The sequence below is a fragment of the Oncorhynchus gorbuscha genome, linkage group LG09 (assembly GCF_021184085.1).
Source record: "Oncorhynchus gorbuscha isolate QuinsamMale2020 ecotype Even-year linkage group LG09, OgorEven_v1.0, whole genome shotgun sequence".
Lineage (NCBI taxonomy): Eukaryota > Metazoa > Chordata > Actinopteri > Salmoniformes > Salmonidae > Oncorhynchus > Oncorhynchus gorbuscha.
Window position 1 is genome coordinate 16,505,957 of NC_060181.1, and position 27,957 is coordinate 16,533,913.

General features: G+C 43.3%; 1 protein-coding gene across 1 annotated transcript; it reads left to right on the forward strand.

Annotated features, from left to right (window-relative positions):
- Nucleotides 1-452: 452 nt before the first annotated feature.
- LOC124043197 (endoplasmic reticulum membrane sensor NFE2L1-like) lies at nt 453-27,915 on the forward strand. The gene is made up of 5 exons (XM_046361495.1): nt 453-1,418; nt 13,005-13,103; nt 13,343-13,456; nt 22,651-23,131; nt 25,222-27,915. Exons 1-5 carry the CDS (start codon nt 855-857, stop codon nt 26,001-26,003), a joined length of 2,040 nt encoding a protein of 679 aa, XP_046217451.1. The 5' UTR covers nt 453-854; the 3' UTR covers nt 26,004-27,915.
- The last annotated feature ends 42 nt before the right edge of the window (nt 27,916-27,957 follow it).

Below are 27,957 nucleotides of genomic sequence, written 5' to 3' on the forward strand. Positions count from 1 at the left end.
TAATTGCTGAGTTCTCAAGAACAACATGACCTGTTGGTACATGGTTGTGAACATATTGTGTAGTGTTGAAAGCAGGTCAGTGGGCCAAACGTCGTAAAGAAAATGTCACCGGAAGTACTGTCGAGGTCCCGCCCCTGACACTAAAGGGCAAAGTAGCATTCCAAAATAACGGTAATGTTTTTGTGATACACATTGTAAACCGTTTCAGATATTGCAAGATTAAATCAAAAATACTTTCAAACACATTGCTAAGTATAAATGTATGTTCATAAGGCTGTATGTCTTGTTTGGGCCAGAAATCCAACGAAGGGGGCGTTATTTTTTAATTTAACTAAGAGCGTTGGGATGCTACAATTGGCTCACTATATGACAGAATATATTTTCAGCCAATCGAAGCCTGTTGCGATGAGTTATGGGCCTAGTTTGTGTAAATTATGCAAATCCTTCCCCAAGACTCCTCCACGCGGCCGGTAGGGACTGAGAGCCATACACATTAAACCCATGAGGGAACCGATTCGGAATATGTATTTTATATTATAATTAGATTAAAACAAGGAAGACAAATAAACAAGGGATATTCCAGTGAATTATAGTTTCATCTATGATTAAATTGTTAATTATATGTGATCGTGGTACAGTTGTTCGTTTAAGAGCATGTTTCTGTCAGGAAGTTATCAGAAGCCGGTAGTGCAGTAGCTAGCTAACATTTTCGCCGGGGACGGGCGGACCTCTTTGTCTGACAGGGGAAAGGAACTCGTGCTCTTTTGTTTTGCATTGTCTTTGTTTAGTTGGCTAAAGGGAACTCTGGGACCAGCGTTTCTCTTTATTGACGTTCTCCCCCCAAAAATAAAAAGATGCAAAACGTGAAGAAATACTTCACAGAGGGACTAATCCAGTTTACGATCTTACTCAGTTTGATCGGAGTTCGCGTGGATGTCGACAGCTATTGGAACGGCTACTACTCACCGCTAGAGATTAACGATGGTCCCAGCTCAGCCTTTATCCAGACACCGTTTCACAGTTTGAGGGACAATTGGGACGGGTACAGCGTGCACCCCAAATGTCCGGAGTTGGACTATTTCTTCGCCAGCCGTCGGCTTCTGGACGAGGTGAGGGCGCTTGGGTCGCCCGCCCGGTTCCCTACGCAGTTGAGCGCGTGGCTCGTGCACCAAGTACCTGACAGATCGGAATTCGGAGAGCCACCGAACAGCACGGGTAGCAGTAATGGTAACGCGGGGCTGTCGTCAGACAGCACCGGGGAAGAGACCAACGACTCTGACCTTCTCGCCGAGGACGAGAGCTGTTCTACTGTTAGCGCTAGGTTGAGAGGCCGGCAGGAGGAGTGCCAGACTGCCACCCAACTAAGCACTGAGCCGGGGCCTTATCCCAGCACCGGAGCCTGCGAGATACCCAAACAGGCGAGTACTGCAGCCAGCTAGCTATCTGGTTTCAAACTTCATCTACTCTAATGTGTCGCCCATGAAGTTATTGTGATGAAATGCGAACTAGGCCTTTAGCTGTAGCTGACAATGGGAATGACAAGTGTATTGTGATAGCCAGCTAAACAGCCAACGTTAGGCCAATAACGTTGCTAACTTGCTGTTATGACACCAACTGATAAGGTTCTATGCACATGGCATGCTGAACTTTTACATTCACTTTCACTTTGAATGTTTTTTTAAAGCTAGATTACCTTGAGTGGTATCTCCTGACTAAGCACAACGTAACAAATAGGTCGGTAGCGAGCTACCAGCGCAGCCCACCAAACAATTCTGAAAGCACATGCAATTTAAGTGTTCCACCGCAAACAGCCACGAACAAAAGCTACTATCTAATCAAAATTGACATTATCACACCCCTGGTTAGCCACTATTGGCTTACATACTCAAACCTAACACTGTCTGCCAATTAATTTCCAATTATTTTTTTCACATTTTCGTCTTTCCCTGTTCTTCATCTATCACTCCCGTGTGTGGCCAGTAATCATCTTGTGGGTTGACAGAAATACTTTCCCCAAACCCTTGTCAATTAAATGTTAACAGCAAAGTAGGCTAATCTGGCAGAAGTATATAATTTGTATATATTTGTTATTTTCAAACATTGACATGGAAATGGGCAGCAGCAGTGCAGAACCATTGCTGGACTGGCACATTCATCACGTGCTAGATGCGCAATTAAAGGGCCAGGGCCCTGTTGCATAAAACAACAAGTTCATTTTCCCCTTATCTTTACTTAACCTTAACGTAATGACATTTTCGGGAAAATGTTGGTGAAGGACCCAAATGTTTGAGAGAGCCTGTTTCCCATCACTCTTAATTAATCTCCAGGGTTGCAGTTTTTATGGTTGAGGAGGAGTGAGACAGAACAGATGCTGGATCAATGGATGTGATTCCCTGAGGCTAGTTAGTTGTTGAATCTGTTATTTCTTTGCACTTTACCCTTGTTCACCAGCTGTGGGTGAGGAGACTAGGCGGAGAAGTAAGGGCCTAGTACCTACCCCCTCTTTGTAAAAGCATTTGTCCTCAAATACAGCAGGCCCAAGACAACTCTTTAAGATGATTTGGATGACATCAATTTACTTTGATTTTTTTTTTGTCTGGGAATTTAATTTACTACTAACCTTGTTTTAGGTTTCACTTTTTCTGTTCAGAAGATCACGCACTAATACTTTCCAAAGAAGGTGAAGGAAGTTCTACATTCTTACAACAATGACAGATGGATTTAGGCTACAGAACCTTGTTTCTTATAGTTAAAGAAGTTCCACTTTCACAATCTACAAGTCCAGACAGAGCTAGTCAGAAGAGGACTGGGATTCAGTTCAATGTTAGTCATCCCCTTTGCCTCTGGCATTAACATATATGCAAATGCTCTACTCTTGCTGTGTTCTCATCCAGCCCTGTGGTAAAACATGATGAACCCTGTTATGTCATTTGTGGGTTTGAATGACTTATTCTCTCCACCCATAGGGTTACACACTCTTTGGGCCTTGGGTGTGTGTTTTTGTAGGGACAAAGGCCCACACTCACTTTAGTGAAAAACACTGCTGTGGCTTGGGAGTGTCCAATGTCAAAGACCGGGGTTATCTTATCCCCCACGACTTCACTTGCAGCTGTTAGGAGATTTGTATTGTGTAACCTAGGTCTGTGGCGGTCATGACATTTTGTCAGCCGGTTAATGTCATGCAAAAGCATGCTGATGTCACAGTAATTGACTGTTAATTAACATTTAGCATTTCCATGCATACAAGCTACTGATGCCCGCCTTCGGAACATTTACATTTAAAAAGTATAATAAATCAATTTAATATACTGTACATCACAATAAGTCCATTATTTATGTGAGTTGAGTCCTAAGAACAGAATGAGTTGTCCTGGCTATGCTACATGTCATAGGCTGTAGGCTGGTTCATTTAGAAGGCCAGATATGCTTAAGTCCCATTCCATTATTTTATATGATTTTACAGTATGAAGAATATAATTTAACCTTTGAATATAATTGACTAAAATAGAAAGGATATTTTTCCCTTTCCAGAGCGGGTGTGCCTAGTGAGGTTGCCACGTTGATCGTTAAAGGGATAATTTGAAATGGGTCCTATATGCTAGATTTAGAGTTGTTTGGCAACTTTAGTTGTGAATGATACAAACCTTAATGTCTTAGAAATGAATGCGTAATATGGGCTGCATGATGTGACTATAGACTATTGATTTGAGAAAGTAGTAAAAAAAGCTTGTGTAATGTTCCTTTCCTCAGGCTGCACAGCTGTTCTCTCAGCAAGTATTTTCACACATCAGACTATTCAAAATTGAATCTTGTCTTTATATGTAAAATTAGTTTAAATTTAAATGGACCATTATCCAATGGGCAGGAAGAGCGAATGGAGGCAGCACACTTTCTTGCCAGTCCCATTTTTCAACGAAGCCTGGTAGACTACTTCGTTTTTACAGCGGAGCTGTACTTAATATGAGCAGCTGAGAAATAAGCATAAGAAAACTTAGTTGAAGTCAGAAGTTTACATACACCTTAGCCAATTACATTTAAACTCAGTTTTTCACAATTCCTGGCATTTAATCTAAGTAAAAGTGTCCTGTTTTAGGTCAGTTAGGATCACCACTTTATTTTAAGAATGTGAAATGTCAGAATAATAGTAGAGAGAATTATTTATTTCAGCTCTTATTACTTTCATCACATTCCCAGTGGGTCAGAAGTTTACATACAGTGAGGCAAAAAAGTATTTAGTCAGCCACCAATTGTGCAAGTTCTCCCACTTAAAAAGATGAGGCCTGTAATTTTAATCATAGGTACACTTCAACTATGACAGACAAAATGAGAAAAAAAATCCAGAAAATCACACAAGGATTTTAAATGAGTTTATTTGCAAATTATGGTGGAAAATAAGTATTTGGTCACCTACAAACAAGCAAGATTTCTGGCTCTCACAGACCTGTAAGAGGCTCCTCTGTCCTCCACTCGTTACCTGTATTAATGGCACCTGTTTGAACTTGTTATCAGTATAAAAGACACCTGTCCACAACCTCAAACAGTCACACTCCAAACTCCACTATGGCCAAGACCAAAAAGCTGTCAAAGGACACCAGAAACAAAATTGTAGATCTGCACCAGGCTGGGAAGACTGAATCTGCAATAGGTAAGCAGCTTGGTTTGAAGAAATCAACCGTGGTAGCAATTATTAGGAAATGGAAGACATACATGACCACTGATAATCTCCCTCGATCTGGGGCTCCACGCAAGATCTCACCCCGTGGGGTCAAAATGATCACAAGAACGGTGAGCAAAAATCCCAGAACCACACGGGGGGACCTAGTGAATGACCTGCAGAGAGCTGGGACCAAAGTAACAAAGCTCACCATCAGTGACACACTATGCCGCCAGGGACTCAAATCCTGCAGTGCCAGACGTGTCCCCCTGCTTAAGCCAGTACATGTCCAGGCCCGTCTGAAGTTTGCTAGAGAGCATTTGGATGATCCAGAAGAAGATTGGGAGAATGTCATATGGTCAGATCAAACCAAAATATAACTTTTTGGTAAAAACTCAACTCATTGTGTTTGGAGGACAAAGAATGCTGAGTTGCATCCAAAGAACACCATACCTACTGTGAAGCATGGGGGTGGAAACATCATGCTTTGGGGCTGTTTTTCTGCAAAGGGACCAGGACGACTGATCCGTGTAAAGGAAAGAATGAATGGGGCCATGTATCGTGAGATTTTGAGTGAAAACCTCCCATCAGGAAGGGCATTGAAGATGCATTGAAGATGAAACGTGGCTGCGTCTTTCAGTATGACAATGATCCCAAACACACCGCCCGGGCAAGGAAGGAGTGGCTCCGTAAGAAGCATTTCAAGGTACTGGAGTGGCCGAGCCAGTCTCCAGATCTCAACCCCATAGAAAATCTTTGGAGAGAGTTGAAAGTCCGTGTTGCCCAGCAACAGCCCCAAAACATCACTGCTCTAGAGGAGATCTGCATGGAGGAATTGTCCAAAATACCAGCAACAGTGTGTGAAAACCTTGTGAAGACTTACAGAAAACGTTTGACCTCTGTCATTGCCAACAAAGGGTATATAACAAAGTTTTGAGAAACGTTTGCTATTGACCAAATACTTATTTTCCACCATAATTTGCAAATCAATTCATTCAAAATCCTACTATGTGATTTTCTGGATTTCTTTTTTTTTCTCATTTTGTCTGTCATAGTTGAAGTGTACCTATGATGAAAATTACAGGCCTCTCTCATCAGAACTTGCACAATTGGTGGCTGACTAAATACTTTTTTGTCCCACTGTATACTCAATTACTAATAATAATAATAATAATATATGCCATTTAGCAGACGCTTTTATCCAAAGCGACTTACAGTCATGTGTGCATACATTCTACGTATGGGTGGTCCCGGGAATCGAACCCACTACCCTGGCGTTACAAGCGCCATGCTCTACCAACTGAGCTACAGAAGGACCAGACTACTAGCATTGCCTTTAAATTATTTAACTTGGGTCAAATGTTTCAGGTAGCCTTCCACAAGCTTCCCACAGTTGGGTGAATTTTGGACCATTCCTCCTGACATAGCTGGAGTAACTGAGTCAGGTTTGTAGGCCTCCTTGCTCACACATGATTTTTCAGTTCTGCCCACACAATTTCTATGGGATTGAGGTCAGGGCTTTGATAGGCACTCCAATACCTTGACTTTGTTGTTCTTAAGCCTTTGCTACAGCAGTGGAAGGATGCTTGGGGTCATTGTCCATTTGGAAGACTCATTTGCAACCAATCTTTAACTTCCTGACTGATGTCTTGAGATGCTGTTTCAATATATCCATATAATTTCCTTTCCTCATGATGCCATCTATTTTGTGAAGTGCCCCTCCTGTAGTAAAGCACCCACAAAACATGATTCTGCCACCCTCGTGCTTCAAGGTTGGGATGGTGTTCTTCGGCTTGCAAGCATCCCCCTTCTTTCCTCCAAACATAGCGATGGTCATTATGGCCAAACAGTTATTTTTTTGTTTCATCAGACCAGAGGACATTTCTCCAAAAAGTATGATCTCTGTCCCCATGTGCAGTTGCAAACCGTAGTCTGGCTTTTTATGGTTGTTTTGGAGCAGGGGCTTCTTCTTTGCTGAGCAGTCTTTCTGGTTGTGTCGATATAGGACTCGTTTTACTGTGAATATAGATACTTTTGTGCCTGTTTCCTCCAGCATCTTCACAAGGTCCTTTACTGTTGTTCTGGGATTGATTTGCACTTTCCGCAGCAAAGTACGTTCATCTCTAGGAGACAAAATGAGTCTCTGTATGACTGCTGCATGGTCCCATGGTGGTCCCATGGTGGTCCCATGGTGTTTATACTTGTGTACTATTGTTTGTACAGATGAATGTGGTACCTTCAGGTGTTTGCAAATTGCTCCCAAGGATGAACCAGACTTGTGGAGGTCTACACATTTCTTTGAGGTCTTGGCTGATTTCTTTTACTACAGTATCAACCACTGTTTGAGGCGCATGCTCTCACTGCGTGACATGTGATATTCTCCCCAAACTCTGCATGCCATGGGCTCTTCAACCCTGTTCATCTGCTGTTTCCCAGTGCTTATTTTGGGAAAACAAGTGAAATCTGTTCAGTAACATTGATAGTAACATGTTTTCGCAACAAAACATATTTCACTAAACTGTTGACAGCCCCTCTGCATGCTGGAGAAGGGCATAAAGGAGAGGCAGCAGGAGATATTCTCTATAGCTAAAGGTAATGTGTCACCCAATTAATTGTGAAAATACAAACAATTCCCTGTTACTAGCCTATTCAAAATCAAATACAAATGTACTATAATTGTAGGCTACCTGTAAGCCACCCTGCACAATCAATGAACCAAATGGTGTTTTCAATGAATCATCACCTTAGAAAGCGCTGTCCATTTGGCTGTGTTAGGCTTTGAAACAACATCCACAGCGACCATGTTTTACACTGTTTAGACCTGCTGTTCAACTTCCTTCAAATTGATCATCACAGTGAGGTGAATTTTAAAATCAGGATACTGTTTTGATGATGTGTTCTTTGGATTGCATTTGCACTGTCAGTGGTTAGAGGGAAAATGGAGCCCTGAGTACCAGGCCATTAGGACCTGATCATCAATAGCATGTTTACTGCGGTCAAGACTCATGATGGCCAGTGTGGCTGTAATAACAAACCTAGTAACACCCCATTTTTATATAGACCTATGCTTAGGCTACATAACACACAGTGAGCGTTGTAACAAAAGTTAATGTTTGAGGAGCATGACAGGGATATTCCTTAGAAAGTACTGTCCATTTACATTTCCCCCCCTCATCAATCTATGCATAATACCCCATAATGACAAAGCAAAAACAGGTTTTTAGAATTTTTTGCAAATTTATTTACATAACTATTCAGACCTTTGCTATGAGACTCGAAATTGAGCTCCGGGGCATCCTGTTTCCATTTATCATCTTTGACATGTTTCTACAACTTGGAGTCCACCTGTGGTAAATTCAATTGATTGCACATGTTTTGGAAAGGCACACACCTGTCTATATAAGGTCCTACAGTTGACAGTGCATGTCAGAGCAAAAACTAAGCCAGGAGGTCGATGGAATTGTTTGTAGAGCTCCTAGACAGGATTGTGTGGAGGCACAGATCTGGGGAAAGGTACCAAAAAATGTCTCCAGCATTGAAGGTCCCCAAGAACACGGTGGCCTCCATTTTTAAATGGAAGAAGTTTGTAACCACCAAGGCTCTACTTAGATCTGGCTGCCCGGCCAACCTCAGCAATCGGGGGAGAAAAAGCTTTGGTTGTCTTCCATGTCTTCTCCCTGGACCTCCTCAATGTCCACCTCTTGAACATCAGACTCTGTGGCTTCATCGTCACTTTCCAACCTAATTGAGGATGGCTCATTCTCAGGCTCAAAAGCCTCAAATTTGCCCGGATAGCCACCAATTTTTCAACCCTTGTATTGGTCAGCCTGTTGCTTGCACGCGTGTGTGTGTTCCCAAACAAGGACCAATTGCGCTCTGAGATGGCTGATGTTGGTGGGATTTGGAGTATGATGGAGGCAACAGGGGGAAAGAACCTCAGATCCACAAAGTCCTTTCCACCAGGTGGCTGATGAGATATGTTGGCACAATTGCCATACTGCATCTCCATCCCAAAGCCCTTGCTTGGAAGTGTACTGTTCCAGACTGCCAAGAACCTTGCCCTCATCCAGGCCAAGGTGGTGAGACACGGTAGTGATGACACCATAGGCCTGGTTGATCTCTGCATCTGACAGGATGCTCTTGCCAGCATACTGGGGGTCCAACATGTACGCTGCGGTGTGTTTGGGCTTTAGGCATAAGTCTTTGCGCTTTTTGATGTATTTCAGAACTGTAGTTTCTTCTGCTTGGAGCAACAGTGAAGTGGGCAGGGCAGTACGGATATCTTCTCTTACTTCTGCAAGCAGAGTCTGAACATCAGACAGGATGGCATTGTTTCCACCAATCCGTGCAATGGCTACTACTTTTGGTTTCAGGCTGCTTACTACTCCCTCCCAAAATACATCTAGGAGGATCCTCTTGATGGGGCTGTCCATATCGGCAGACTGTGATATGGCCATTTTTTTGAGAGACTCTTTCCCCTCCAGGAGACTGTCAAACATGATGACAACAGTGGGTTTAACTGCCTCGTTCAGGGGCAGAACGACAGATTTTCACCTTGTCAGCAGGATTCAATCTTGCAGCCTTACAGTTAACTGGTCCAATGCTATGACCACCTGCCTCTCGTTGCACTCCATGTAAGTTGCTAGCTAGCATTAAACTTATCTTCCATAAAACAATCAATCATAATCACTAGTTAACTACACATGGTTGATATTACTAGTTTAGGCTACCCACAAGGATGTTGCAGGCAGCAGAACGTTCTCCACAAGATTTAAGCAAAACCCTAGGAAATGTAGCTGGCAACATTCTTTCTATGCTAAACATTGGAAATATTATGGCCATGCATCGTTTTTACTTAGCTTTTTCATTGTAGCTCATTTACTTGTGTGGCTGCCGGCCAAATAGCATTGCACATATCCTGTCATCTGATGAAAATGAAGCCATCTTCTTCTGAATATGTTGCACTAATGTATTTTCTGTTAAGGAAAACTGTATTTGCACGTCACTGATAAAAACGCGACCCCTGTCAGTACACAGCTGTACTCACCTGCTCCCGCTCTCTCCCATTGTGCTATTTACAAACACTCATGACTGGCTCAAATGTTCTGGGGAGCTACTGTAAGCTTCATAATGTGACTGGTGAAATGAGGTACGCAATCTGCCTTATCTCCTAATGTATTGTACAGTTGACTGCAGGCAGGAGCTACACATAATATTTATTGAAAAAGGTCAAATAAATAGTTTAAAACAGTATTGAAAACCATCCTTGGCTATTTCCAAATATCCCCGGTATACAGTGTACCATCGAAGCCTAGCATCAACCTTGTAAATTATCCTCCTGTTATTATCCGTGGCGATTTGAACATGTCAATCTTGGCCAACAACCCATCTGTTTTTAGATGCATGTGAGCGAAGCCGCGACACTCTAAACATTACATGAACTGTAACAGCGATAAACGCTGCCCACACACTTTTGGTCTACACCAAGCTGTCCCAAGAGTGGAGCTTATGTCTGACTTGCTTAAATAAATGTGGTTTCTGCTGACTCCTTGTGGATTTGTGTAACTCGATAAGAACCGCCTTGAATAATAATGAATGTCGACGAGTTTTGAACCATACACAAACATTACATTTATGTTCAGTAAATTCATGTTTGTTCTTATATAATTAACACTTAGCTTGAAGTATAAGCAAGTGCAAGCAAACAAGCTGCGATGAGGTAGACCCTGACTCTGCGGTTAGCCTACTACCATTTGAACTATTTTATTAGGCCTATGTGGTCTTAAAAGGAAGGACAATCCACTTTTATAGACAATATACAGACACACTGACAGCACATTTCAAACAAAACAACCATCTCAATATGAACTAGAATTACATGGGTCTATTACTGAACTGTGTTTTGAACAAAAATATTTGAATGGGAAGAGACTGTCACTGGAAAACATGGTTAGGAGAAGGGCATACTACAATATGCTGTTGGGTCTGTAACGTACTGACATTATATTCTAAACTCACTGTCAACTGTGTTTATTTTCAGCAAACTTAACGTGTAAGTATTTGTATGAACATAAGATTCAACAACTGATACATAAACTGAACAAGTTCCACAGACATGTGACTAACAAAATGAATAATATGTCCCTGAACAAAGGGGGGGTCAAAGTCAAAAGTAACAGTCAGTATCTGGTGTGGCCGCCAGATGCATTAAGTACTGCAGTGCATCTCCTCATGGACTGCACTATATTTGCCAGTTCTTGCTGTGCGATGTTACCCCACTCTTCCACCAAGGCACCTGCAAGTTCCAGGATATTTCTGGGGGGAAAGGCCCTAGCCCTCACCATCCGATCCAACAGATCCCAGACATGCTCAATGGAATTGAGATCTGGGCTCTTTGCTGGCCATGGCAGAACACTGACATTCCTGTCTTGCAGGAAATCACGCACAGAATGAGGAGTGTGGCTGGTGGAATTGTCATGCTGGAGGATCATGTCAGGATGAGCCTGCAAGAAGGGTACCACATGAGGGAGGAGGATGTCTTCCCTGTAACCCAGTGTTGAGATTGCCTGCAATGTCAACAAGCTCAGTCCGATGATGGTGTGACACACAGCCCCAGACCATGACGGACCCTCCAGGCCTCAGTGTAACGCTCATTCCTTTGGCGATTAAACGCGTATCTGACCATCACCTCTGAGACAAAACCACGACTCGTTAGGGAAGAGCACTTTTTGCCGGTCAGGCATGAATGTGCCTCAGGGCAAAAGGGGCACAGTAGGGAGATGTCGTTGTGCCCTTTGTCACAGGAAATTCCCCATCACCTGCACCACCTGTTCAGTAAGCCTCTGCTTTACAGCAGAAAGAGACTGCTATGGGCCATGGCACCAGCAGCACAATATTGTGTAGAGGACTGAGGATCTTCACAATATTGTAAATATAAAATATGTTAATAGTTACCCTTGTTAATTGTTTGTTTTATTATTTATTTTATTTATATATTATTATTTTTTTGGGGGGGTTAAATATTGCTCTTTCCTTCAAAATGTATCACTTTATCAATTCGGCCACTTGGGTACATTTGTGTGGGACACCTGGGTGACTTCATGCTCAATGTCATGTAGCTCGCTCATTTTTGAAGTTATCTGTCCAAAATTTTGCTCAGCTATTGTTGCCATCTTATGTTCTTCATTCAAATGATCCACAGCATCCTATCTGTATGTTTGGCTGTTCTTGGTCATTTGAAAGATGATGCAGCAACAATAAAAAACAGAAAACGAATGTTTATTTCCTTGTATTTTCTTCTACCAGATCTATTGTGTTATATTCTCCTACATTCAATTCACATTTCCACAAAATTCAGAGTGTTTCCTTTCAAATGATACCAAGAATATGCATATCCTTGCCTCTGGGCCTGAGCTACAGGCAGTTAGATTAGGGTATGTCTTCAGGCGGAAATTGAGAAGGGAGGTACCCCAAAGAAGTTAACGACTGTTCCACAAATGCATGTTCCTTAATTGTTTATGGTTCATTGAACAAGCATGGGAAACAGTGTTTAAACCCTTTATAATTAAGATTTGTGAAGTTATTTGGATTTTTACGAATTATCTTTGAAAGACAGGGACCTGAAAAGAGGAGGATTGTTTGAATTTTAGCCACCAGGAAATTTTTGCATAGTGCATCTTTACTGTTTTGTATAATCAGTAGAATAACGACAACGTTACAATGGAAATGTAACACAAAAAATGAAGAAGTGCAAAATATTTGGACATTTTGTTATTAAACCTCCCTTGGCTGCACTGCTTTGTAACATATTTTGCTTAGTTGTTTCGGTGGGCTGGCCCTCGTCTGCTCGGTAATCGGTGTTCCCATAGTTTGCTTCCACAGCCAGTTTTGTCAACAAGCTGCAGGTGTGGAGTTAGAAGAAGCCATGCTGTCGGCATTTTCTCTCTCGCTTGCTTCTCAAAAGTGGCTCGCACTGTGTCTGCTGCATGCACAAGTGCAGCCTGCCTCGTTACTGCCCCCTTGAGGAGATTACTTCTGTCAGACTCGATCCTCTCAGTCCTTGTATGACGTAAGACACATTTAACAGAAGCACCGAAAGTAACCAATTCTAGTACCAAACTGTTTTTCATGTTCTAGTATCGGAATATCAGAAGTTTCGGTATCTACCGTGCAACACGAATGGCTAACAAATGTCTTTCTTTGTCCTGGTCTCTTTCTCCCACCACCGTCTGTCCTCTTTCTTCCATTTTCCTCTGTACTCTCAGTATCCACCCCACATCTTTCTCTCTACTTCTCACTTCCTCAATTTATTCTGCTGGTTCCTTTCCCATCTTTCTTTTCATGTTATCAGGAGGTTGAGTTACTGAATGGGCAGATCGATGGTGATGAAGCCAGAGAGGAACTGGTTTCCATGACTCAGCTGGCTCTCAGTTCAGCACTAGAACAAGAGGTACATACAGCGACGAGACAGAATTAAAATAAATGTGTCTTGGAATGTAGGCTAGCTAGAGAACAGGTAGGCATGTCTTCATTTATCATACTATTAGCTCAGTCTGTGATGACCCTCATGTTTTGTGTGTGTGCAGTATGTCCTTTGCTTGCCTTGTCCCATGTTTTCGTTGTGTGCATGTTGCATGTTTTTCATCACAGATTTTACTGTGTTTGTTGACTGTGTGTTGTTGATTCCAGGGTTTGTTCACTAGTGGAGCTTCTCTCGCTTGTCCTGAGGACCCCCGTCCCCCTGCCATCGACATCCACCAGCACTGGAGCCACTTCCTGTCTCTACCAGTCTCTGAATTTGACGTAAGTGGTTACCTTGATGATGTCATTGTGATATTTGGCAATAGAGAAGGCCATTTGAAATGTGTTAGTCAGGTAATATGGTTCCCTTTGTCAGTCAGTTTTCGGTACATACTACGGGGGAGTCGCATTCTTACGACTCCGTTTTGAGGGATCTACAGTCATGCCTGACAAGGCCAATGAAATTCAGCTCACGTCTCGCTGGAAGCCCCACCTTCTTCCACAGATGATAAACGTGAGGCTCGGATTCATTTTTTGAATTATTCTGCTCTTCACCTCGTGTGAACAGGAATGATTCACGCTACTAAAACAAACAATTGGAAAACGAGACTGTCTTGCGTTGCGCCAACTAAACTGTCCCATAGTAGAGCGTGCTCACGCCCTGGGAGTTGTGTGCGGAATGTTGTAGTTGTTATCATATGTTTTCGAATCACAAACAATGAGTTATTCATTAATTTCCTGGCGCACTGAGTAAGATGGCTAAGAAAACAACTGAGACAACGATGGCTACGCTGGAATCTGGGTGGAGATCATGGCCCAGTCAGGCGGTTATAGCATTTCTCTGAAAGGTATTTACGCTCTGTGTAGTTTGTCTCGGCTTAGAGCACGCTCAGGCAGCCCTCGCTCAAAACAGTCCATGTGTGCATTGTCACACACTGCGTACAAACTCTCCGGAAACACATGTAGCCTTCTTGAGGAAGCTTGCTGCTTTCCTTTCTTGGATGCTGGTACCTCGGCTGTGACCGACAAGCAGGAAGCAGAAAAGGATAGGGTGGTCAGAGCATATGCTGTGGCTGCCTGGGTTATGCTGTGGCTGCCTGGGTTATGCTGTGGCTGCCTGGGTTATGCTGTGGCTGCCTGGGTTATGCTGTGGCTGCCTGGGTTATGCTGTGGCTGCCTGGGTTATGCGGTGGCTGCCTGGGTTATGCGGTGGCTGCCTGGGTTATGCGGTGGCTGCCTGGGTTATGCGGTGGCTGCCTGGGTTATGCGGTGGCTGCCTGGGTTATGCGGTGGCTGCCTGGGTTATGCGGTGGCTGCCTGGGTAATGCTGTGGCTGCCTGGGTAATGCTGGCTGCCTGGGTAATGCGGTGGCTGCCTGGGTAATGCGGTGGCTGCCTGGGTAATGCGGTGGCTGCCTGGGTAATGCGGTGGCTGCCTGGGTAATGCGGTGGCTGCCTGGGCCCAACCCAGCTCCTGGGTTGTCACCAATTACGGGAGGCTACTCAAAGAAAGAGGGTGGCCAGGTTCCGTGGTTACCCCCGCCACCTGTGTCTGCCTCGGTCAAACACCACTTGCCCCTCTTCTCAGACTTGTTGATGAAGGGTCCAGTCCCACTTCAGTGATCCGGTCGTCCGTGGACTTTCGAGATCAGGCTAGCTAAACGAGCGCTGCGTAGCGTGCTAGCCAGGTTGGCTAACTCGCAGAGGTGAGCTAGCTACTGTATTACTATCTATTCCTGCCTCCTCATAGTAGAGTTGCTGGGGCAGCTCTCTTGTTTAGTATGTGTAGCGTTATGTCACTTGGACATTCTAAATGGACCATGCTGCAGTCAGGCTAGTGAGCCTAGCTTATGCTAAAAAGTCTCCTGGCTAGTGTCAGCTAGCATGCTTCTGGCGAGTGTAACTTACTTGCTCTCCTTCAGCGTTATGGCAACCACATTCCTATTTTCAGGGTTTGCGTGCACCTCAGATGAAGAAGCAGCCCCCTGAAGCGAGGGGCTTTGGCACGGGTCTGAGTGACCAGTGTGCCCCTCCATAAAAAACATTACTGTGACAACTGTGCCCCCACAATTGGGTACTACAATGGGTACTACGTCAGCAATTGCCAGAGCCCCCTGAGCACTTAAAGGGGCCAGGCTTCATGCAGGCTATACTGTCTCACGGAAGCACAACGTATGTTGGAAGCTTGTCCATGTTTAATGCTGTCCCCTCTGTTATCCCGTGTTCCACGGTGTTCACAGGGTTCAAGGTCTATATCAATCTCCCCACTATGAGTGATGAGTTGGGTCACCGTCCACAATGGGGCGCCCCTCTCCCATAATTGGCTCATTACTGGGATTCCTTGCTGATTCTTACATATAGCTCACTAGTTTTTATTTTGTAAAACAAAATATTTAACTAGGTCAGTCAGTTTAAGAACAAATTCTTATTTACAATGACAGCCTGCTGGGGAACAGTGGGTTAACTGCCTTGTCCAGGGGCAGAACGACAGATTTTTTTTCCTTGTCGGCTTTGGGATTCGATCCAGCAACCTTTTCGGTTATTGGCCCAACGCTCTAATCACTAGGCAACCTGCCGTCCCTATGAGGTGTCTAGGGATACAGTTTATGGGCTCTACAGGTGCCCGCTATTATCCCACACTCCTAGTAATTAGATCCATTTTAGAATCGTCCCTGTCTGTTACAACAGAAGGGGTCAGTTTTTCTGAGCTGTCGGTCCCATTCCCAGCTAGGTTACGACACGCTTTGTCGCCAGTACCTATGACTGGTCGGTCGGGTAACCTTCATGATAAAATACTTTTTCTTTGGGTTTATATTTAATGCGTGTGGTCCAGAGATGGGTGCCAGACAAGTTACCAGACCTCATCTTACCGTCTAAACCGAGTGAAGCTCATTGTGACAACAGTACCCCCAGGTGGCACGGCCAATCGGGGCACATCACTGATCGCCGGAGCCCGTGTACCCAGAGTGGGCCAGGCTTTAGGCAAATCTTGGCACATTTTTTTTTTTCAACCAAGTTCCACAGTGTTCACGGGTGATAATCGTTGTCTCCCGTATGCGAGTTCGATGAAGTGTTCCTTCTCTATGTTCAGATACACGGTTGTCAAGAGTGGTGGAAATGGATGAACAACCAATCTTTCCCAGTCCACAAGGTCCCGCCCCGTCAGAGGACACTTCATGGGAGTCTCGTTGTGTGCTCCAACCGGAGTTTGTGAGTGATGAGCGGAGCGTTTAACTACTGTCATGGATTCACTAAATATTTTTATAATGAAACGGATTTTTTAAAAGGTGCAAAATCAAGGTGACTTACGAAGATGAGGAGGACCAAGAGGAAGACGGGGAGTGCTGTGATGTAGTGTCCACAACTAATGAATCATTGTGGAATCTGAAAAGACACCTATCCTGAAAGCATGATGGGGTACTTACTAGTACGTGCACATGCTAACAGAAAGGAACGAGGTGGGTAGATAGCTGAGTGTGTCATTGTAGCAAAGTATTTATAAACTAAGAATCAGATCTCTTAAGTTATTATCTATGTAAGTCGCTCTGGATAAGACTTAAATGTAATGTAAATGTATTCAATAGGCTATAATTGATTTTGGCCCAATAGGCCTGATATATATATATATATATATATCTCAAAATGACCCTAAACCTTTAGGCCTACCTATAGAACATTTGTTTTAAACAACAAACAGCCTGACTGGTGGGCTGAAGGCTGTTTAACATCCCCAGTGGGATGCAAGCGCTGAAAGGATATTCTCAGATGCTGGCTGGCTCTCCAGGCACTATCGCACGAGCCTGAAGCCACACTCTAGCCAAACTCCTTTTTCTAAAAATTAATTCAAAGGCACTGAATTGTTTAATTTCATTTGTATTTCATTCTAAGTCACAGCCTATATGCGAAATTGATTGACTATAATGATTTATTACAACAAAAATGTTAAATGCTGAGCTCTTTGTAATATGCCAGCCTAGTGTCGAACTCGCAGATGCTTCACAATGTATTTCTTTGTAGGCTATAACCTTGAAATAATTTAAATCATAGCCTAAATAATTAAATGTTTGTTCCTTCGGCTACCTGTCTGGCTCCTGAACAATTTAGTGTCTATATTCCATAAAATACGACATGTAGCCTATTTCAAATGGTGAGCGCTTCTTCTAGTTTGTTTGTAATACTTTTCATTCAAATCATATGATTTGTTTTCAACCAAATGGAAGGTCCAGATAGTCACACAAATAGATCAATGTTTGTTCAATTGTGATCAATTTTTCAATTAATGGAGCGAATTTGTAGCGGCACTATTTTTATTTGGAAAGGACGTGGAGCGCCAAGCTTCGCTCCATGAGCGGGATTTCCCACTGCCCAACTCTGCTCAGATGCTCTGTCCAATGGCTCGCATGCGAAGTGTTGCCCTGGATCATGTGACCAGTGACGTCAGGGTATAGGTTACAATTTGTTGTGCATACCCCACACTTCTGCAGTATCATCACGTCGACTGTTCCCCAGGCCTCAGCAACAGTTTTAAGGGAGTTCCGGCTCTGCTTAACCAAATTTCAGCGGGGTCACTGTGTTTTCGCCAGTGCCTATGCCTACTGGGGACGATGCCTTCTGTGATGGAAGTCATTCAGTTTAGCTAGGGATGTTTTTTGTTGCATTGGATGCATCTCAATCCACCGTTGGCGTATTTCCCCATCTGAAAGGTGGCAGAGCTGGAGCCATGTTTGTCAGACCATGACACATTCTGAAAATTGGTCTGCTCGTGAAAACATCTGTAGCATCTGAAAGGTTTGACCTATGAACCCTCATGGACATGATGGTGTTCTGTTTTGCTCATCCACCAGTGTCACGGTACTTGTCTGAAGGTAACCAGTACCAGTTTTTAAAAAACTGAAGTATTAAGGTAGTTTTGTGCCTACCCAGAAAAAGGGGTTAAATATGGGTAAAAAAATATATATGTATATGTTAATATACACACACAGTTGAAGTCGGAAGTTTACATACACTTAGGTTGGACTCATTAAAACTTGTTTTTCAACCACTCCACAAATTTCTTGTCAATAAAATATAGTTTTGGGAAGTCGGTAAGGACATCTACTTTGTGCATGACCCAAGTCATTTTCCCAACAGTTGTTTACAGACAGATTATTTCACCTGTATCACAATTCCAGTGGGTCAGAAGTTTACAAACACTAAGTTGACTGTGCCTTTAAACAGCTTGGAACATTCCTAGAGAATGATGTCATGGCTTTAGAAGCTTTGCCACTTTATATAATGTTTTCATACCCTACATTACTCATCTCATATGTATATACTGTACTCTATACAATCTACTGCGTCTTGCCTATGCCATTCGGGCATCACTGATATTTTTATGTACATATTCGTATTCATTCCTTTACACTTGTGTGTGTGTGTAAGGTAGTTGTTGTGAAATTGTTAGGTTATATTACTTGTTAGATATTACTGCATGGTCGGAACTAGAAGCACAGGCATTTCGCTACACTCGCATTAACATCTGCTAACCATGTGTATGTGACAAATAAATTTGATTTGATAGGTTAATTGACATCATTTGAGTCAATTTGAGGTGTACCTGTGGATGTATTTCAAGGCCTAACTTCAATCTCAGTGCCTCTTTTTCTTGACATCATGGGAAATCAAAGGAAATCAGCCAAGACCACTGAAAAAAAATTGTAGACCTCCAAGTCTGGTTCATCCTTGGGAGCAATTTCCAAATGCCTAAATGTACCACATTCATCTGTACCAACAATAGTAGGCAAGTATAAACCCCATAGGACCACGCAGCTGTCATACAGCCCAGGAAGAAGGCGCATACTGTCTCCTAGAGATTAACATACTTTGGTGGGAAAAGTGCAAATCAATCCCAGAACAACAGCGAAGGACCTTGTGAAGTTGCTGGAGGGAATGGGTACAAAAGTATCTATATCCACAGTAAAACGAGTCCTATATCGACATAAAATGTATGCACACATGACTGTAAGTCGCTTTGGATAAAAGCGTCTGCTAAATGGCATATATTATTATATTATTAACCTGCAGCTCAGCAAGGAAGAAGCCAATGCTCCAAAACTGCCATAAAAAAATCCAGACTACGGTTTGCAACTGCACATGGGGACAAAGATCATACTTTTTGGAGAAATGTCCTCTGGTCTGAGGAGAAAAAAATAGAACTGTTTGGAGGAAAAAGGGGGATGCTTGCAAACTGAAGAACACCATCCCAACCGTGAAGCACGGGGGTGGCAGCATCATGTTGTGTGGGTGCTTTGCTGCAGGAGGGACTGGTGCACTTCACAAAATAGATGGCATTATGAGGATGGAAAATTCTGTAAATATATTGAAGCAACATCTCAAGACATCAGTCAGGAAGTTAAAGCTTGGTCACAAATGGGTCTTCCAAATGGACAATGACCCCAAGTATACTTCCAAAGTTGTGGCAAAATGGCTTAAGGACAACAAAGTCAAGGTATTGGAGTGGCCATCACAAAGCTCTGACCTCAATCCCATAGAAAATTTGTGGGCAGAACTGAAAACGCATGCGTGGGCCAGGAGACCTACAAACCAGTTACACCAGTTACACCAGTTCTGTCAGGAGGAATGGGCCAAAATTCACCCAAATTATCTTGTGGAAGGCTACCTGAAAAATTTGACTCAAGTTAAACCATTTAAAGACAGTGCTACCAAATACTAATTGAGTGTATGTAAACTTCTGACCCACTGGGAATGTGATGAAATAAATAAAAGCTGAAATAAATCATTCTCTCAACTATTATTCTGACATTTCATTTTCTTAATTAAACAGTGATCCTAACTGACCTAAGACAGGGACTTTTTACTAGGATTAAATGTCAGGAATTGTGAGAAACTGAGTTTAAATGTATTTGGCTGAGGTGTATGTAAACTTCCGACTTCAACTATGTGTGTGTATATATTACACACACACACGTACGATGTATTTATGCAGTACCAGTCAAAAGTTTGTACGCACCTACTCATTCAAGGGTTTTTATTTATTTTTACTATTTTCTACATTGTAGGATAATAGTGACATCAAACTATGAAATAACACATGGAATTATGTAGTAACCCAAAGTGAAGAAAGTCCACAAAATAACTTTTGTGCAAAGCTGTCATCAAGGCAAAGGGAGGCTACTTTGAAGAAACTATTTTGATTTCTTTAATGCTATTTGGTTACTACACAATTCCATATGTGTTATTTCATAGTTTTGATGTCTTCGCTATTACTCTATAATGTCAAAAATAGTCCAAATAAAGAAAAACCCTTGATTTAGTCGGTGTGTTCAGACTTGTGACTGGTACTGTATATATAAACTCAGGAAGTATATATATTTCCTGAGTTGTTTTTTGTATCTCCTAGAAATAGGACAGATAATTCAACCTTGTTTCTGTTTGCCGTGTGTGTTATTCAATTTGTTTCTATGGGCTTTGGTCATACCATTACTACTATCTTAAAACAATTCCAGATGTCACATTAGCACCCCCCCAACGTCTTAGACTCTAAGGAATTAAGCACAATCCCTACAGAAAAATATATATTTTTCCACTCCAACTATAAAAATATTGGCAGATATGTTATAGGTTAATATTCCACTCTAAAATCAGAATAGGTATCGGATCCAAAAAGTATGGGTCGGACTCAAGACGAGATTGCACGTTGAGGGCCCCTCAGACCCTCCTTTCCACGTTTCCGCCAGTGGTTCTAATTCAGCCCACGTTGGAGGGGGTATGCAGCTAGGGTTTACCATTGAGTCTTGTGGCTCCCCATTGGCCCAGGCAGCCTTGGTTCGCGGAGATCATTCGCCCTTTAGGCAGGGATCTGTGGAAACTCCTGTTGTCCTTGGCACACAGGCAGGTTCGGCAATCGAGGCCAGAGATTTGGTTTCCCACTGGTTTGGCCCCTGAGAGGGCTGATCTGATGGTTAGAGGTTTACCTCTAAAAGTTATTTGTACCATTGTCTGCAAGGGCTGTATGTGTAGAAGTGGAAAGCGTTTGAGCTCTGGTCCCAATATAAAGGACTTTTCAGTGCTCTGTGAGGGACATAATTATGTTCTTACAGGAGCTTTTCAAGCATTCTCCACTTAGACCGCTGCGCCACTCGGGAGCCCAAAGCACTGCATCTCAGTGCAAGAGGCGTCACTGCGGTCCCTGGTTCGCATCCAGGCTGCATCACATCCGGCCGTGATTGGGAGTCCCACAGGGCGGCACACAATTGGACCAGTGTTAAAAAATGTAATGTAAAAGCGGTCTCAGCGTGTCATGTGGGAATTGACGGAACCACAGCAGGGGCTCATCCCCTAGTAGTGCATTTTGTGAAAGGTGTACGTCAATCTTAGACCGGTCTCTAAACCTTGGCAATGGTTTTTGAGGCACTGTGTGAGGCCCCCTTATGGAGGCTCTGGAGTCAGTGGATCACCATACACTTTTGGGAGGTTTTATTGCTTGGATGTTACTGCTCCCTGTATATAGTCACTGCTCTCAATATTATCACTATTACTACTGTTCCCTAAAGGAGGGAAACAAGGTACAACACCTATTTGTCTCCGTACTGCCTGTTCCTGGACACGGTGAAGAGTGGTATTAAATCGAAGGAATGATTTCGAACCTCGAGCTTATCACCTGTGGAAGGCCGGGCCTCCAGCGAGGTCTGATTTTATTGGCCTTTTCAGGTGGATCTACAATCCCTTCAACTGAAGTCGTGAGACTCCCCCATAGTATGTTGTACCTAATTTTCCTCCTTCAGGGAACTGTAGTTATAGTCATTACTGTTTCATACCCCAAATATGTTAGGTTTTTACCTAGGAGTTGCTGTGATTTACCTGGGAGTTGCTGTGATTTACCTGGGAGTTGCTGTGATTTACCTGGGAGTTGCTGTGATTTACCTGGGAGTTGCTGTGATTTACCTGGGAGTTGCTGTGATTTACCTGGGAGTTGCTGTGATTGACCTGGGAGTTGCTGTGATTGACCTGGGAGTTGCTGTGATTGACCTGGGAGTTGCTGTGATTGACCTGGGAGTTGCTGTGATTGACCTGGGAGTTGCTGTGACTGACCTGGGAGTTGCTGTGACTGACCTGGGAGTTGCTGTGACTGACCTGGGAGTTGCTGTGACTGACCTGGGAGATGGTGTGACTTACCTGGGAGAGGGTGTGACTTACCTGGGAGAGGGTGTGACTTACCTGGGAGAGGGTGTGACTTACCTGGGAGAGGGTGTGACTTACCTGGGAGAGGGTGTGACTTACCTGGGAGAGGGTGTGACTTACCTGGGAGAGGGTGTGACTTACCTGGGAGAGGGTGTGACTTACCTGGGAGAGGGTGTGACTTACCTGGGAGAGGGTGTGACTTACCTGGGAGATGGTGTGTTCTGCTCTTTGTATTTCAGGCCCGTCGGGGTGTGTATGTCTGTGCTTTTTATAATATGTGTGTGTTGTGTTATCCAGGATTTAGACCCACTGGTTCCTCAGCAGCTGTCTGACCTCGACGCCGACATCTCCAGCGCCATCAGCCAGGACGTCAGTCTCCGTGACGCCATGGTAACAGGTTCCACCTATGATATGATCCCACCAAGGGGTGGAGTCAGGACCCTGGTCGCCCGGCAACCAAGAGGGCCCCTTTTCCAACTAGAGTCCACAAACTCCTCTGACTCATCACCAGGGACGACCACGGGGCTGGCCGCACTACCGTTCACCACGGTGGTCAACGGAACGAGTAACGGGACGTTGTCCCATGGTGCACTAGGTGGCTGTCTGGATGAGGCAGTGTTTGACCAGATCAACCTACTGGGGCTGGAGGGCTGCCTGGACAATATGGATGCCCAGCTGCTGGGGAATCAAGAGGGCATCGACCCTCAGATCCTGGAGGACCTTGACTCAGACTCCGGCCTCTCTCTGGAGAGCAGCTCTCGAGGGCCGACCTCCCCAGGTGAGTTGGAAGACTTCTGGGGCTGCTTTAGAAAGGTGCAATGTTCAGACAGGGGACATGATGATCCTCTGATTTGGAAGAGAAGGAATCTCCTCAACCTTAGACTATAGATTACCCACATACATTACCAGTCAAAAGTTTGGACTCATACGAGGGTTTTTCTTTATTTTTACTATTTTCTACATTGTAGAATAATAGTGTAGAAATCAAAACTGTGAAATAACACATGTGGAATCATGTAGTAACTTAAAAAGTGTTAAACAAATTAAAATATATTTTAGATTCTTCAAAGTAGCCACCCTTTGCCTTGATATGACAGCTTTGCGCATTGTAGGCATTTTCTCAATCAGCTTCATGAGGTAGTCACCTGGAATGCATTTAAATTAACAGGTGTGCCTTGTTCAAAGTTAATTTGTGGAATTTCTTTCCTCAATGTGTTTGAGCCAATCAGTTGTGTTGTGACAAGGTAGTGGTGGTATACAGAAGATGGCCCTATTTGGTAAAAGACCAAAATATTATGGCAAGAACAGCTCAAATAAGCAAAGAGAAATTACAGTCCGTCATTAATTTAAGACATGAAGGTCAGTCAATCTGGAAAATTTCAAGAACTGAAAGTTTCTTCAAGCGCAGTTGCAAAACTGGCTCTCATGAGGACCGCCACAGGAAATGAAGACCTTGAGTTACCTCTGCTGCAGAGGATAAGTTTGTTAGAGTTACCAGCCTCAGAAATTGCAGCCAAAAATAAATGCTTCAGAGTTCAAGTAAGAAACATCTCAACATAAACTGTTCAGAGGAGACTGCGTGAATCAGACCTTCATGGTCGAAATGCTGCAAAGAAACCACTACTAAAGGACACAATAAGAAGAAGAGACTTGCTTGGGCCAAGAAATATGAGCAATGGACACTTAGACAGGTGGAAATTTGTCCTTTTGGTCAGAGTCCAAATTTGAGATTTTTGGTTCCAACCGCAGTGTTTTTGTGAGACACAGAATAGCTGAACAGATGATGGCTCCCGAGTGGCGCAGCGGTCTAAGGCGGTGCATCTCAGTACTAGAGGCGTCACTACAGACCCTGGTTTGATTCCAGGCTGTATCACAACTGGCCGTGATTGGCAGTCCCATAGGACGGCACACAATTGGCCCAGCATCATCAGGTTTAGGGTTCGGCCGGGGTAAGCCGCCATTGTAAATAAGAATTTGTTCTTTACTGACTTGCCAAGTTAAATAAAGATTTCAACTAAAATATTAGCATGTGTAGTTCCCACTGTGAAGCATGGAGGATGAGGTGTGGGGTTGCTTTGCTGGTGGCGCTGATTTATTTAGAATTCAAGGCACACTTATCTAGCTAGCATGGCTACCACAGCATTCTACAGTGATACGCCATCCCATCTGGTTTGCACTTAGTCCCGCTATCATTTGTTTTTCAACAGGACAATGACCCAAACATGCCTCCTGGCTGTCTATGGGATATTTGACCAATAATGGAGAGATGGAGTACTGTATAAGATGACCTGTCCTCAAATCACCCTACCTCAACCAAATTGAGATGGTTTGGGATGAGTTGGACCGCATAGTGAAGGAAAAGCAGCCAACAAGTGCATATGTGGGAACTCCTTCAAGACTGTTGGAAAAATATCCCAGGTGGAGCTGGATGAGAGAATGCCAAGCGTGTGAAAAACTGCTATCAAGGCGAAGGATCCAAACTTTTTTTTCCTTCAATTTTCACCTAAAATGACCCCCAAATCTAATGTGGGTACTCCTTCAAGACTGTTGGAAGAGCTAGTTGAGAGAATGTCAAGGGTGTGCAAAGCTGTCATCAAGGCAAATGGTTGCCACATTGAAGAATGTCATATTTTGATTTGTTTTACGCTTTTTTTGGTTACTACATGATTTCTTATGTGTTATTTCATAGTTTGTCTTCACTATTATTCTACATTGTAGAAAATAGTATCAACTTTTGACTGGAACTGTATATGTGTATGTATTATTTGTCTGCATTCTAAACATTGCACACTTCTGAATAGCTAGTTAAGCATACTACATCTCCATTCTAAAGTAGCTTACATATTCCTATGTACATTTGACTCCCAGGTGCGTCGGAGGTGTCGTCAGCGTCTTCCAGTTCGTTCTGTGAGGACGAGGGCGGAGCTACGGGCTACAGCAGCGAGGCGGACTCCCTCCCCTCCAAGGACATTTCCGACTACGACACAACATGGTCACCTGTGGACCTCAGTGAGAGTGTGTGGCACGACCACAGCTACTCCACCCCAGCCTTCTCCCACCCATCAGCCACCACATTCCCCCACAAAACCATCAAACAGGAGCCTTTCAGCGACGAAGACGATGACCTGGAAGATTACGAAGATCGAGAGCTTGGCCGCGACGAACTCCGCGCCCGGGCGTTACAAGTCCCGCTCTCGGCAACGGAGATCGTCAGCATGCCTGTGGAGGAATTCCTGGAACTGCTGGAGGGGCGTGGCCTATCTGCAGCCCAGGTCACCCTCCTGAGGGATATCCGGAGGCGAGGGAAGAACAAGCTGGCGGCACAAAACTGCCGTAAGCGCAAGCTGGATGCCATCACAGGGCTCCAGGAGGAGGTGGAGAGGCTGCAGGCCCAGAGGAACCGGCTGCTCAGGGAGAGGCAGCACACGGCCAAGGCTCTGGGAGCTGCAGGCCATCGCATGGAGCACCTCTCCAGGGATGTCCTTTCCAGGCTGAGGGACGACTCCGGAAGACCCCTGACCCCAGAGAGATACACCCTGCAGTGTGGGGCCAATGGGAGGGTCGTGGTGCAGCAGATCAGGCGACCTGGTGTTTCCTCGACGACAGCTGGAGGTAAAACGGACAAGAGGAAGAAGGAGAAGAAGCCTTGATGCTGGGACTTGAAGTTTTAAGGATGTGCTATTGTTTTCTTTGAACTTATGGGCCAGATTCTGGTCATGTGACTGTGTTTCTGGATCTTTCTCTTCCTTCTTGTCTGGACTCTCTGACCTTGGGAGCCTAAAAGGACAGAAACGCAGAAAAAATGTAAACCCAAAAACTTGCATGTAAATACAAATGTTACAACGTGTGATGGAGATTTTTTTCTGGAAAAAGTAACGTAGCTCAAACACTGGACTCTAATGGTTTCTTGCTATATAAATGAAAGGGTTGTATCATTTTAAAGCATTTCTTACAAGGAGAATTGTAATATTTCCAACTAAATAAATTTTAGGCTATTTAAAACAAAAGGGAATTTCAATTATATAGCTTAAAGGCTTAATGCAGACCTTTTTTTCATATCAAATAATTTCTGCGTGACAATGAAGTACCTTACTGTAATAGTTTTCCATTAAAATGCTGGCAAGAATCTGGGTGTGGTCTGAGTGGGGGGGGGGGCTGAAAACTAGCTGTTATTGGCAGAGCGGTTTGGAACTCAATTTGTTGGTCTATTAACTAATTTAACACCTGGTGATATCACCAGGCAAGTTGAAACTCCACCCATGCAAAAACCTGCTGATGTAGAAGGTCCTGTGTAGATTTTCAACCAGCATCTATGAGAAAATAAAACTGATCACATTTTTTCACCCTTTTATAGTGTTGAAAAAACAGAATGTTGACTGCACTGGGCCTTTAACCTCAACTGGAAATTGATAGTAGTTTTTTGGCATCTATTGATAAAGATTTCTAACGTTCTGAAAAGTTCTAAAGACCAATGTTCCTCCATAGATCCTAGTTCTGGAGTTTTAAGTTGAAATTCTTTCAAAACTGAATCTAACTGGTGATATGTTAGACATGTCATTTGAAATATGACATTTGAGACATTACATTTAAAAATAAAATAAAAAAGTGATGCATAGATGTACATATTGCTTTATGTATGATCACTTTTTCTACGTTTTTATTCCATTTGTATTTTTAAGCACTGTATGTTTCCTCCCTCTGATATTTTGAAACAGGGCTTTGAGTTTGATGGTTTTCATTCTACCTCACAACTACAATGGATTTATATGGATGGTTTGGGCTGATTTTGGGAGGCCATTTTTTTATTCTATGGGGAGATGGGTTGTTTGGGGAACACAAGTGCACTCAAGTCACTGCAAATGCTTCACTGTAGGTCAAGGTTTGTGATACAACTGACCTAACCCTCCTTAACTTCTTGAAACAATGCCTTCACCCACTGTTGTGTTCCGAAGTAAAGTGTGTGTGTGTGTGTGTGTGTGTGTGTGTGTGTGTGTGTGTGTGTGTGTGTGTGTGTGTGTGTGTGTGTGTGTATTATTTGAGAAATGCTCACAGAGATTGAAGAAAATGTGTACTGAGAGATAAAACCAGAAAAAAGTATACTGTGCAGAGTTATACAAGAAAGTCTGAGGTAGGCTGTATATTACCTACATCAAGCAAGTGAAAATGTGGTCTTTATTTCAATAAATATTGAAAAATGTCTTTACGTCTCAGAAGTTAGTTTTGCCTTGGACAAAACCAATCCGATTCCCAGGTTGAACAGATCTTTTAATTTTCGAATTGTATTTTTTATTTTTTTTTGGCACTTTTTTAGTTTTGTGTGTTTTCTGATCGCCATGTGTGTTTGAGTAAATAAGGCTGAATTATTTTTTACAAATCCATTAAGTTTTTTTTCTTGTTTTATATATAAACATGGCTTTGCTCGACTGGGATTGATTTGTGTTAAAGCTGTACAGGGCAGGATGTTAACTCAGTTCGTGACTCATCTCCTTTTTCTAAGAGCACTAATGATGTTCTTGGTGATATGGTTCTTTCCTAAGAAAAACAATTAAATGTTTAACAAAACTAAGTTGTCTATCTTTGGTCTGAACACTTCTACGTGGAATC